At 36.9% G+C, this 13,000-nt stretch overlaps 1 protein-coding gene across 1 annotated transcript in view; it reads left to right on the top strand.

Moving 5' to 3' along the window:
* The first annotated feature begins 5,721 nt into the window (after positions 1-5,721).
* The window catches only part of POF1B (POF1B actin binding protein), an 84,346-nt gene continuing 77,067 nt past the window's right edge, over positions 5,722-13,000 (top strand). The window contains exons 1-2 of the mRNA XM_066249671.1: positions 5,722-5,825; positions 5,957-6,279. Coding sequence (XP_066105768.1) covers positions 5,998-6,279 — 282 coding nt within the window. The 5' untranslated portion in view covers positions 5,722-5,825; positions 5,957-5,997. The remainder of the gene's footprint in view (positions 5,826-5,956; positions 6,280-13,000) is intronic.

Below are 13,000 nucleotides of genomic sequence, written 5' to 3' on the forward strand. Positions count from 1 at the left end.
AATCACCAGGAGGGCTTGTCAAACAGGTTGGTGGGCCCAGAGTCTCTCATTTAGTATATTTCTATTTTTTAAAACTTCCAGTTATAGCTGATGCTGCTGGTTCAGGTATCAAATTTTGTGGTTGATTGAATGATCTTTGGTATGTTTTTATGATTGTCTTAAGATTATAAACTATATATGAATTCCCACTTTTTACATGAGATTAATTTAAAGCATATGGAGGGAAAAAGGATAGATGTGAAAATAAAATCTGAATATCATAAGACACTGAAGTTATTCCACATAAAATATATTCCATTGCCACCAAAGCTTTAAAAACTCATCACATCATTGACCCATTCTGAAGGTCACAATATACCTTAGCTTATGAAAAGCTATAAAGAATTTTCTCAATAAAGCTACTTATCAAAATATATTTAATGAAGCATTTCCTTTTTTATTTATTTTTATTTTTTATTTATTTATTTTTTTATTTTGAGAGACAGAGAGAGAGAAAGAGGGGAGAAGCGGAAAGCATCAACTCATAATGGTTGCTTCCCATATGTGCTTTGACTGGGCAAGCCCACGGTTTCAAACCAGCAACCTCAGCATTGCAGGTCGATGCTTTATTCACTGCACCATCACAGGTCAGTCTAACCAAGAATTTGTTAAACAATTTAGCCACAAAATGCTTTCCTTTCTGTGTAGAATACAATGCAGACTGCTGTCCTTCAGGACCCACTGTGAGACATGCTGCTCTAAATCATCTTTTTGCTGGAAGGTCAGGCTTCCCTAGGGAGCAGCTGGAACATCAAGGCTTGGTGCCTGTCCAGCTGCATTCGAACAATACTGAAGAGTTATTTACTCTGCCCAAAATCTAGGCCTGGTTTCCTCTAGTAGGGCTCTTACAACATTGGTTCTATTTCTGAGCAAAATTATGCCACAGGTAAACTTTACTGAAGGACAGAGGCAGAAACCAAGACAGGATGCCCAATGCCTTTTCTCAGGGATTGCCTAGCTGTCTTCTAAGCATGAGTATAACCACACATCTGATAATCTGATCCAGACCTTTGACTTCAAGTGATGTCAGACTAAACAGTGTTAAACTTTGCCATTTGGGTTTTTTTTTTAATCAAGACAATGTTTTTTTTGTATCTGATATTCTGAAATATTGTTCAGTCGAAAGTTTCCCAAGAGCGTTAAACAAACTCAACTTTAAATTTCATCAGAAGAATGGAATGAAGTGTTCTGCTAGATCAAGTAATTCGGACCCATTTAATAAAACATAAGTGCTTTTCTACAATCATCTTACTACAATAGGCTTCACTCCCTTTGACCAATGCCCATTGCCCCTTTCTGTATGAACATGCTTCTTCTTTATCCTAGAAAAGGCAGAAGAAGAAAAACTTGAATAACCACTTGAAGTATCCTTTGCCATTATGCCATCAGCCTCAAGCAGTGGGCCAGGACTAGACATAGATTTGAGCATCATCTCATAAAACAGGAGGTGGAGCGCAGGATTAGTTCTACACCTACAAATGCCACTGCTGGTGCTGATGAAATTCATTGAGTGTTAAATGTATAATTACTTATATTGCTTCATATTCTAATATAGTTCTGTGCATCAATTTTGATCAATTAATTGCTGATCTGTTTGCCTTAATGGTTTTATGTAGCTAAGCTTTTCAGAAACAGGGCCTAGAGTCTCCAGGGACAGATTTGCTTTTTTTGTCTGTTATTTCACAAAAATGACAGCACACCATCTGGAAATAATATATTTAAATGTATTATATTTGGATTATATATTACAATCAGTAGGCATTTTCATATTTGATCCTAATTACAATTTTATGAGGTAGGTAAAAATCAAGGCTTTTTTATATGGGTATAGACACAGCTTAGTCAAAAAGTAAATCACTGTTTATGTTTTTATTACTAATATGTGTACGGCAGACATGTCTGATCCTTGTTCCAGCCCTTACTCTCACCATCAATATGGGAAGTTTCACCTTCTACTTTATTCATGTGTTTAGTCACTTGAACTTTTAATAATTTTTTTAAATTACAGTTTACATTCAATATTGTTTTGTATTAGTTTTAGGTATTCAGAATAGTGGTTGGACAAGGCTGTTGTAATGAAAACAGGCATGATCTTGCCTTAAAAAACAGACACATAAATCAATGGAACAGAATAGACAGCCCAGCAATAAACCTACACCTATATGCTTAATTAATATCTGACAAAGGAGCCAAAAACATACAATGGGGTAAAGGCAGTCTATTCAATAAATGGTAATGGGAAAATTTGTCAGATAAATTGCAAAAAGTGAAACTAGACCACCTTCTTACAGAATAACCAAGAATAAACTTAAAATGGATGCAAAAATTAAATGTAAGACTCAAAACCATAAAACTAGAAAAAAAACATAGGGAGTAAAATCTCAAACATTTCTCTTAATAATGTATTTTTCTGATATATCTCCTTGGCCAAAGGAAACAAAAGAAAGACAAATAAGACAACATCAAGCTAAAAGATTTTTGCACAGCAAAGGAATCAATCAACAAAACAAAAAGACAACCCAGTAAATGGGAGAACATAATCATCAGTGACATATCTTATAAGGGGTTCATATCCAAAATATATAAAGAACTCATACAACTCAGCACCAAAATAACAAACAATGCAATTTAAAAATGGACAAATGTCCTGAGTAGACACTTCTCCAAAGAGGACATACAGATGGCCTATAGACATATCAAAAGATACTTAACATCATTAATCATCAAAGCAATGCAAATTAGTTCTGTGCATCAATTTTGATCAATTAGATGTCACCTCACACCTGTCAGATGGCTATCATTAATAAATCAATAGACAACAAATGCTGGTGAGGATATGGAAGAAGGGGAACACCTGTCCACTCTTGTTTGGGAATACAGATTGGTTTAATAATGTGAAAAATATTTGTTTGAATTTTTAAAGAATGAATTATTTTTAAAATCAGAAATAATAAATATTAAAAAACTATTAGAACTGAGTTAGCTTCTCAATGGGTATCAGTGCTAAGAGGAAATGAAATTAGTCATAAATGAGGATTTTTCAGTACTTAATAGAAAATATCTATATTATTGAGTGAAACAAAAGAAATACCAGAAATATAATTGAAATTTCTCTGAACAAGTGTGAAGTTAAGAATAAGGAATCAACTCTTACTATCCCGTTCACCAATGTCAGAAGGGTAACATAATCATATAGTTGGCAAAATGCACACTGCCAATCCATTAGGTTTTTCAGTAGAAGACAGGACAGGTACCATTATAAAACAGACAAATATATTTATATGTATTTGTTCATAAAAATAGGTGACTATTAGCATCATATGTATAAAGGAGAAACAAGTAGTGATGCAGGTCAATGAAGGCACACATGAATTCTCAGAGAAGGAGCAGAAATTTTGGTGAGAATGATTGATAAAACTCTCTGAGGTAAAGAAGTTTGTTCAACATATGTGTGCTTCACAGTTAGACGTAGCATGTCTTCCTGATAGTGCCTAATCTCATTCCTTATGTACTACATGAACTTCAAACTCTCTATCTCTCTGTCTCATACACAGCAATGAGGAATAGTGATGGATCAGGTTAAAAGATTAGATGAGGATGTCAGTTTCACATTAATTTTTACCCAACTGCATCTATGGCTCTCTTTAAAATACCATACGACAAGGAAATATGGAGGGAAGGTGTGGTCACCATTTAATGGATGATGGAACTTTTATTTTTTTATTTCAGTATCTTTACTAAGTCACCTCTTGGTTACAGATACTAATGGCACAATATCTCTGTGTTCATGTGTTGTGTGTGTTTTACATTTAATGGCAACAATTAGAGCTAACTGGATGACCCTGCTTAACACCCATATCCTGGTCATACATAAAACTTATTCAAAGTGCTACTGTTGGTGATATTAACAATTTATTGATCTAATATTTTACCAGGCTGTTTGGCAGGTCATGTGTTTCTAATTAAAGTTGCATTGATTCTTGAAGAACAAGCATTAAAATAAAGATTAGATTTGAAAGCTCTGTACAAAACACACAAAATTAAATGTAAATATATGATAAATTATTTTAAAGAATTTTTAAGGTCAATTTTCAGCATTTTGATCACTTCTACCCCAGAAAATATCCAAACATTCCTTCTACGGTTACTTACAAAACTGTTTTTGATTTTTCCATCTAGAAGATTTATTAGATGGCCAGATGCAGAATATGATTTAAAATTTATCTAGCAGCATAATATAGATAAGAGCTTAGACTCTAAAATGAGTTGCCCTAAGTTCAAATCCCAGGCCCACCACTTATTCATTGTTTGACTTTGGTAGTTTTTTCAACCCCTCTGTGTCTGTGCCTCAGTTTGTTGCCTATAAACCCTCATAGAGTTGTGAGCATGGCAGTTAATCCACGTAAACCTTCTTGCAGAGTATGTGGTCATGCTAAGTGACCAGTAGTAAATCACTATCTTGTTCACTTGGTAGGTAAAAACTGGCTAGTCAAATAGACGACACTCACTTGTCTCCAGAATGGTGGAAGTAAGCTAGATTCAATGGTGGATATACATATGAGAAAGACATCCCTTTCCTGAAGACGACCTCCGAGGGTACTCTAGTGTTTAATGGTGCTGATATGTCTTGCAAGGCCAGATCTGGTGGGTGAGTAGGCATTATGATTGTAATTTGGAGAAGTAATACATATAAGCATAGAGCACATTTAAATCTCATGTCAGGTAAGGTACCCTTCATGACCTGCAGAACGCTCAACAACTCAACATTAAAAACGTAGTCAAACTCAGTGCTTCCTAGGGTACAAAGAAAATTGAGGTATATTCTTTTGTGGAAAAAAAATAGAAAAGAATAAATCTAAATGCTAACATGTAAAACATGTTAGATTTTTTTTTTTTTTTTTTTTTTTTTTTTTTACCAATCCGCATATACAAACAGGCATTCAATCATGTAGACAAATCTGCTTCAGTGTAAGTTAGAAAGCCATACTAGCCTGACCTTTGGTGGAGCAGTGGATAAAGTGTTGACCTAGAATGCTGAGGCTGCCAGTTTGAAACCCTAGGCTTGTCCAGTCAAGCCACATATGGGAAGCAACTACTGTGATCTGATGCTTCCTACTTCTTCCCCACCCCACTCTTTCTCTCTCTGTCTCTCTCTCTCTCTCTCTCTAAAAAAAAAAAAAGGACTGAGAAAGCCACATTAGGCTTTGGAGCATGACAAACAGGTCACTAAATTAGAGAGAGTGCCAGAAGGAGACCCCATAGTAATCTCTTTTGACTGCAATTATCATCTGGGTTTTGCAAAGAATGCGAATTTATCTATGAATTAGTATGTCCCTAGGCTAATACCCTACTTTGGTCTGGAACTGTGGAATGATAATCATCATGCCTTCACTAAGCCTCAAAAGAGCCAGGCCCAAACCACTTCTCTGTCATGTTTGTGACTTTTTGTTCTCTAATAACTTTTGGCACGGGCATGTCCTTGTCTGCCTATTTCTAGTAAAAGTGAATTCCTGAGCCCGTGGACTTGGAAGCTCGGACGTCAGCCCTAAAATGCCCCATTTCTGCTCTTCCCAGACTCCCTAACCTGCTGGGCAGCCTGGTGGCCAGCTCCGTAACAATTCCGGTTCTCTCCAGGCAGGTAAACCTGTCCTGCAAATCCGCCCCTCAGAGGCGTGTCAGCACTATTTCCTGGAGCCAGCTCCCAGGGTGGCTCCACTTTTTCCCTCCTGTTCAAATACTTTGCTGCCTCCTCTGCAGCTGCCAGACCTGCTCCTGCCGCTGCTCAGGTAACTCATTCCCCCCTGGCACCACTAGAGACAGAGGTGGCTGAGAAAAGGCCGTGCGTGTGCCTGCTTGTCTGCCTTCCTAGCCCTTCCTTACCTGATCTCTGCCTCCCCTCGCTCTCTCGTTTCCCTAGGAGAGTACCTGGAGTGTCCCTCACTGACCACCGAGAAGACGATGAGTTCGAGCTATTGGCACGAGCTGAGCAGCAGCAGCTGCGGGCCTCAGCCGCTGTCGGAGGGGCTGCAGGGTCCGCCCCAGCATTACCACTGTTACCATCAGGCCGGTCAAGCCCAGCAGCTGCCAGAAAAAAATGTAGTGTATGAGCGAGTGAGGACCTACAGTGGGCCCATGAATAAGGTGGTTCAGGCCTTGGATCCCATCGGCTCACGGGAAGTGCTCACCCCCCTCAAAACTGCCGCCTCCTACCAAAATTTGGTGTGGAGCGACCACTCCCAGGTACCTCGCTGGCGCTGTGCCAGGCTAGTAGAGAGGGAAAACCTCGAGCCTCCTTTCTTTGCTTCCTGTTTCTCTGCCTCTGTTAGAAAGGATGTTATCTCTCAGGGGAACCCAGCTCCATAGGAACCCAAATTTCATTTCTTGACTGTTCTTTCATTGACTAGCGCCTGTGGTTGTTAGGAGTTGCGGTGATTTTCATCATCTAACTAGAGCATAGGAGAGCTGATTATTTGCTGGAGTGATTGGAATGTCTGATCTGAGGTAGTCTTTAGATGCCCCTACCCTAAAACAATCCTCATCTTGAATATAGTCATTTTTATAGAATAGGTTCTCATTGATTCACTTTATATCAGAAGTAAACAGATTTTTGTGGTGTCAAATATGATGGTTCAGGGATGATAGCATGAATGGAGTGACGAGCAAATATTTGTGCTCAGCAAATAGTGTGCCATTCTGGGATGAATGAAGGCACAAAGCCCTGTTTGAACTGCCATGTGTGTCTTAGCTTCTGAATATGCCACAATGGCTCTTGTATAACTAAGGTGAATAATTTATGAATATTGGTAAGAGAGTATTGAAAGAGTGGATAGAGGATTAAGGAAGGCAAAATGTAAGCAATTGCTCATACGAAAGCGACAAAGGGTAGAACTCTAAAACATCCTTTAAATGAAATAAATCTGTTTTTTAAAGGGGTTATTTCAGCCTCAGAATTAATGCTAATATTCATGCCGTTGAATGTGAAGGAACGTTGAGAGACTGTAACATCAACAGCTCTATGTTTTCATTCTTTGACTCTTTACATTAAATTTTGATGTCTTTAAACTTTCTGGATAAAACTGTCCAAACAAATTATGTTTTCAACATAAAATTTTGAAGGTAAAGAGCTCAAAAAAAAAATACAGCCATTGTTGTATTATCATATCAATCTGGAACATTATGGATTATTTTCCCCAAAACCTCAATTTAAAGTAGGATATAAAATAACATTTCTCAAGTTTATAATAAAACTGTTTTTAAAGAATTAAAAAGATATGAATAACTCAACAACTACCAAGTCCACCACACTCTTTTCTTTCACCCCTAGCTTAATTTGAGGAAAAAATATGAAGAAAAAAAACCATGATTTACTGTTAGTAATTTCTTAGCTGAGAAAAACTGTGCCTATATTGATGTCAAAGGGAAAAAATATAGAGATTAAAAATACTAGTTTGTGTAAGTGACAATAATGCAAATGTACATTCCAATCTGTATACTAGTTGCTAATGAACAAGGAAGTGGGTGTCACCTCTGTTTCTTAGTAGTCCCAAAACAATGAGGTCAAAACAACAGTTACCATTATCATAAGAATGCTAAAACCACCCTACTTGTCATAGTTATTTTAAAAATTAACCTCTTTACTTTTCAACTTGCTAGAAAAAAAAAGAAAGATAAGTAGATAAACATTAAATAGCTGAAAGTTGGTGAAGCATAAATATTGGCTACAGGACAATTTTTAAGACCTCATGTTATGGTATGCTTCTTAGCTCAATTTTGCTTCTTAATAATCCCCGAGCCAAGATGGCTGAGCTTTTCACAAGACTCTTTCCACCTGATATTTGTTTAAGTAATCCTTACAGGAACATCTTCATCAGGAAATGTAGTTCTTCATAGAAGATTCTATAAAGAACCTTAGGTACCAAAAGTATAGCTACAGAAATGAGGATAAGAGATCAGAATGGAGGGTGTTGTGAAATCTGAAGTTATTGGTAATTGAAAAGAAAAAATGTAAGGGCTGACTGAAAATGATTGAAATGAGATTCCAGATATGTGGCAAAGTAAAAGAAAAAGAAAAAATAATAATAAACAGCTCATTCCCTTAGTGAAAAAAGAGGAGAGAACATTTAACTATAACATTTCAAATTGAGTTAGATATCAAAAGGCATTCACAAATCCACTAAAAGATTAATTTGTAAAGAAAGTTTTCAATAACTCATACAAAAAATGTAACTAGGGGACTCTTAGACTTTATTTTCCTTGCTCCCTGTTTCTTGGCAGGATGGCATTGTGTAAAGTAGGATCTAGATTTGATCTGAAATTACCTTCATGTTAACAAAATGGTTTAGATGTGCCTGGGTAAGTGGTTATGCATTATACCAAGCACAAGCAAGCAGTACATATTATTAAAAATCCTTGTTTTTTTCTTTGGCTTGTTTGTCTCATGCCTTAAATTCTCTCCTTAAGATGATATGTTTGAATTGATATGTAGCAATTGTTTTGACGCCAGAATTTGTGACCATGTCACCTAGGAAAATAGTTAGTCATTATGAATTCAATTAAACTTTTCATTTAATTGCTTTTAACATTTTGGTGCTTGGATGACATTCAGAGAATTCAGAAGAATTTTAAAACCATATAATTGCCAGAAGTAAAATATGTTCCCCTTGAGACCTGAAACTGATGCTACCCTACTTTGCTTCCTGAATCTTAATTTTGGTTTCTGTTTTTAATTTTAGATTTAACCAAATGCTTTCTGCAGCAATTTAATATTTTCTGTCTTTTTAGTAGATAATTTTCCTCTATTGCCTTCTTATGCACTAAAATGGTGTTAATAGACGTCAATGTGTTTTCAAGTTCTCAAGATACAATGTTGCTTTCTTTCTTGTCTATAACTGAGCAAATATAGTTTATGATTCTCTTGGTTATTATTTTGTCGGATTGATAGACTGTTCCTCAGAGAAAATTTAATATAGAAACCAGTTGCTGGCGAAATAGCCTACATTGATAGTAAAGTTAAAATTAATAGGTTTATTCATATGAACAAGTAAACACAAGCACAGTTGTAATCAAGGTCACGGATAAATTTTAGAATTGAATGCAGTCTTGTGAATAAATGTAGTTCTAGAAACTACATAAAACAGATAAAAGACTGAATGGGTCAAACTTAAAAAGCTTAAATATTAGCTTACCATCACAATTCAAAATTACATACCATCTTAAATGAATAGCATTGATGTGAATTACTCAGTGCGCATGTATTTTTCCACTCCTTTAATTTAGCTTTTCGTGAAGGTCAAGCTATTTTCCATGTATTCGGAGGAGCTCTGTGGTCTGAGAAAGATCAAAATAAAAAATTTTAATACTAGCCATTCATTAAACAGTTATTTATTAAGTGCCTATTATATAGGAAGCACTGTGATTATCTGGATAAATATTATTTCCTTATCTAGGGAGAGGCTACACTGAGGACAGATATACCAGACCTAGCTTACAGGTATCCCATATGTCTATATTTCATTTTAAAATATTTTGTGCTTTGGCCATCAGTCATATTGAATCCAACAGGTTTTGGTGAAAGAAGGAACCTCTTAATGTATGTGTTCCATGGATTGCCACTGTTTTGAATTTGAAACTTGGAATCAAATTCAACCCTAGATGGCAGTCCAAGAGAGAGTGGGTGTCTGTAGATGGCTTCTGCCCTCAGTACTTATTCAGCATGGGCTTATCTTTGTTACATGATTTTGCCCCTTTTTTTTCTTTTGTTACAAAGATTATGGGTAGCTTTCGTACTGTGCCAGGTTTTCTATACTCTGTGAGAAATGTCCCTGCTCTGTGGGGAGGACGTAGTGCTTTGATAACTTGTTGTTCAAAGGCGTGGCCACTAAAGTGAATGATTGTTCAGGGAAGTAGGTTGCCTGAAAAAGGAATGAGGTCATAGGATAAAGAGGCACATATTCAGCTTTGGTCATCCCATTTGTGCGCCCAATGAAATAAAGGTAGGGAAATTGTGAGTGCACCTAATTGCTGGGTGAAATTGCCCATGCCAATTGTCTTTGTCTCTTGTTTAAGGGAAGTCTGATACATTCCCTGGGGCTGTTTTCCATCAGTGGCACTGGCACACAAGCTGTTGTGTGTTTGTGTGTGTGTGTGTGTGTGTGTGTGTGTGTGTGTGTGTGTGGTAAGGTGGAGGCTTGGGGCAAAAAGAAAGGCGGTGAACTTGTTCTTTAATGTCCTAATTCAAGTTGCTTTCCTTGACAATTCCTGATAAAACAGCTGGGAGATTCGCCATGCTCTTAAACCCCATTCAAAAGTGAAAACCTTTCTAAACAAGTCTATTTACATTACTTTTTTCCCTTCATACCAGTAGCGATTTCAGTAGCAATCCCTTTTTGACGTCCAGTGGAGCATATATACTTCCCATTTTTTAAGGACAAAAAAGCAAGCACTGCAAAGAGACTATATATTTTCTTTTATTTTCTAGTTTTCTGTAAGAAAATAAGATAAATTATCCTAAAATGAGTCTCTTAAGTGAGACTTGCAGTTAGAGAAAAGGGATGAGGGGAAGTAGTTCTATTACTAGGACATTCTAATAATTTCTATTGCTTTCTTTTCATGAGAACAGAACCACAGACTTTAATTAAGGAAATGTTTGTTTCATCTAAAGAGACATCATTATAATTTACATGTTTCTTCTTGTACAAAGTTCAGAACAACATCTCAACTATAACTTAAGGCAGGTGTTTAACCAAGTCACTGGCTTTGAAAGGGTCTAACAAAAGCATCTTTCATACTATTCAGGGAATTTATTCAAATGGAAGTTTGCCTTGGCAAATTTTGTCAGCATAAGTGTCAGTTGGTTTTAATGATACTGCTTCTTTGAAAATTGTTCGGCCTTTCATGGTCCTATTATTACTTACAGTGAGTCTCGCAATCATTGGGACAGACAGAGCATGCACAAAGCTCCCGTGGATTTTTATTTTTTTAGACATTACATTATTTATTAGTTTTCAAGCACAGTTTTTAATTTTACATTAGACAACATAAAAAAGTTCCATGTTCATTTCACCAAGCTTCCAAATATTTAGAGAACAAAGTTCTGTCCTATGTATGTAGTCCTGTATATTATCTAATTCTCATTCTTATCTAATTCTTATTCCCAGCCATCTCCCTGTCTCTCCTGTATTTATTGCACCACGGTCCTGAGTTCTTTGATCAGAGCTATCAGTAGGAAAATAAAAGCCAATAGGTATTTAATGAAGATGTTCATCTTCTGCGGGGTCTAAAGATCAGTTGCAGAGAACACTCTGTGTAGAAAATGCCCATCCAAGTGAGTCTGTGTGGAATGCCTCCATCCGTGTCTCTGCAGAGTTGCAGATAATAAATGTGCGGTGATGACTTTGGCAGACCTGAACTATGAACTTGTTTAGTATAATGGTTAAGACTGTAGGCTTAGGTTTTAAATTTCTTGGATTTTTTTTTAATTTTCCAAGTGAGAGAAGGGGAGGTAGAGAGACAGACTCCTGCATGCACCCCAACTGGGATCTACCCAGCAACCTCCGGGTCCATGATATCAACCAAGCTACTTTTAGCACCTGATGTAGAGGCTCCACGGAGCCATCCTGGGTGCCTGAGGCCAATGAGCTCAAACCAATAGGGCTTGGCTGTAGGATGGGAAGAGAGAGAGAAAGAGAGAGAGAGAGAGAGAGAGAGAGAGAGAGAGAGAGAGGAGGTGGAGAGGCGGAGAAGCAGATGGTTGCTTCTCCTGTGTGCACTGACTGGGAATTGAACCCAGGGCATCCACATGCCAGGCCGATGCTCTACCACTGAGCAAACTGACCAGGACTAAACTTCTTGGGTTTAATCCCTAGTTCAAGGGCTTGCTAACTATATGCCTCAGTTGACTCATCTGTAATATGGAGCAACAACACCTGACCCAGGATTGCTGTTAGAGGGAAATGCAATAATGTATGGTGGGAAACACAAAGCATAATAAGTGTTACTGTTGCATTTTCTGGAATAAACTACTTGAGCTTTTGGGACCTGAGCATGACCTCAGTGTCATCATTGGTAAAGTGAGAACAATAATACCTTCCTTCAGGGTTTCAGTGAGTATTGAATAAGATAACATATGAAGGTACCCAACACGATGACTGGCACAGGATTAGCACTCGGTATTTTTTCCGTTGGTATTGTTAGAAAAATACAGCCAACAAAAGTCCCTAGCTGCACAGACCAAAAAAATTAATAAACTGAATAAATAGACTACAAAGTAGAAGTTCCTTTCACATTGGAAAGATTGGGCAAACACATAGGCTTGAAAAAGTTCCTAGGGCTCTATATCTAAGAAAGATTAATGAGGAAAAGTATTACAGCAATTTTCTAACTCATGGTATATGATCAAAAGACTGGAACAGCAAGAATGTATTTATAATGTTTACTGGCATAAATATCCTTAGAAAGAGTTATTTGGAAGGTCTCATTCTCTTTAGAGTCTTTGAAGTTGCAGTTAAATATTTGAAATATAATTTTTTTTTGGTAAGTAGTTTTTCTTTTTTTCCTTTTTGAAACATAGTGACACTATGAATGAAAGTTTGCTTGCAGTCTGTCTCTTCCCTAATGTTCCCTGTAGAATTGTACTCCCAACAGGGTAGCATGTATCTATTTACAATGAAGTTAATTAACATCAATTACACTTAAATACATATTCAATTCTTCAGTGACACTAGCTACATTTTCAGTACTCAACGGCCAGGCCGCATACGGCTAATGGGTACTGCATTAGACAGTGCAGGGAAGGAAAACTGTGGAGAGGTCTATTGGACATGGCAGATCTCTGTATTCAAGCTGCTTATTTAAATATAAGACTTCAAATGGGTGATCAAAGCACTGCCAATTTACATGGTCAGCTATAGTGAGCATATAGGAGTAAAACAAAAAAAGCCACAAATTCTCACAGTATGAGTTT

The sequence above is a fragment of the Saccopteryx bilineata genome, chromosome X, assembly GCF_036850765.1.
Source record: "Saccopteryx bilineata isolate mSacBil1 chromosome X, mSacBil1_pri_phased_curated, whole genome shotgun sequence".
Lineage (NCBI taxonomy): Eukaryota > Metazoa > Chordata > Mammalia > Chiroptera > Emballonuridae > Saccopteryx > Saccopteryx bilineata.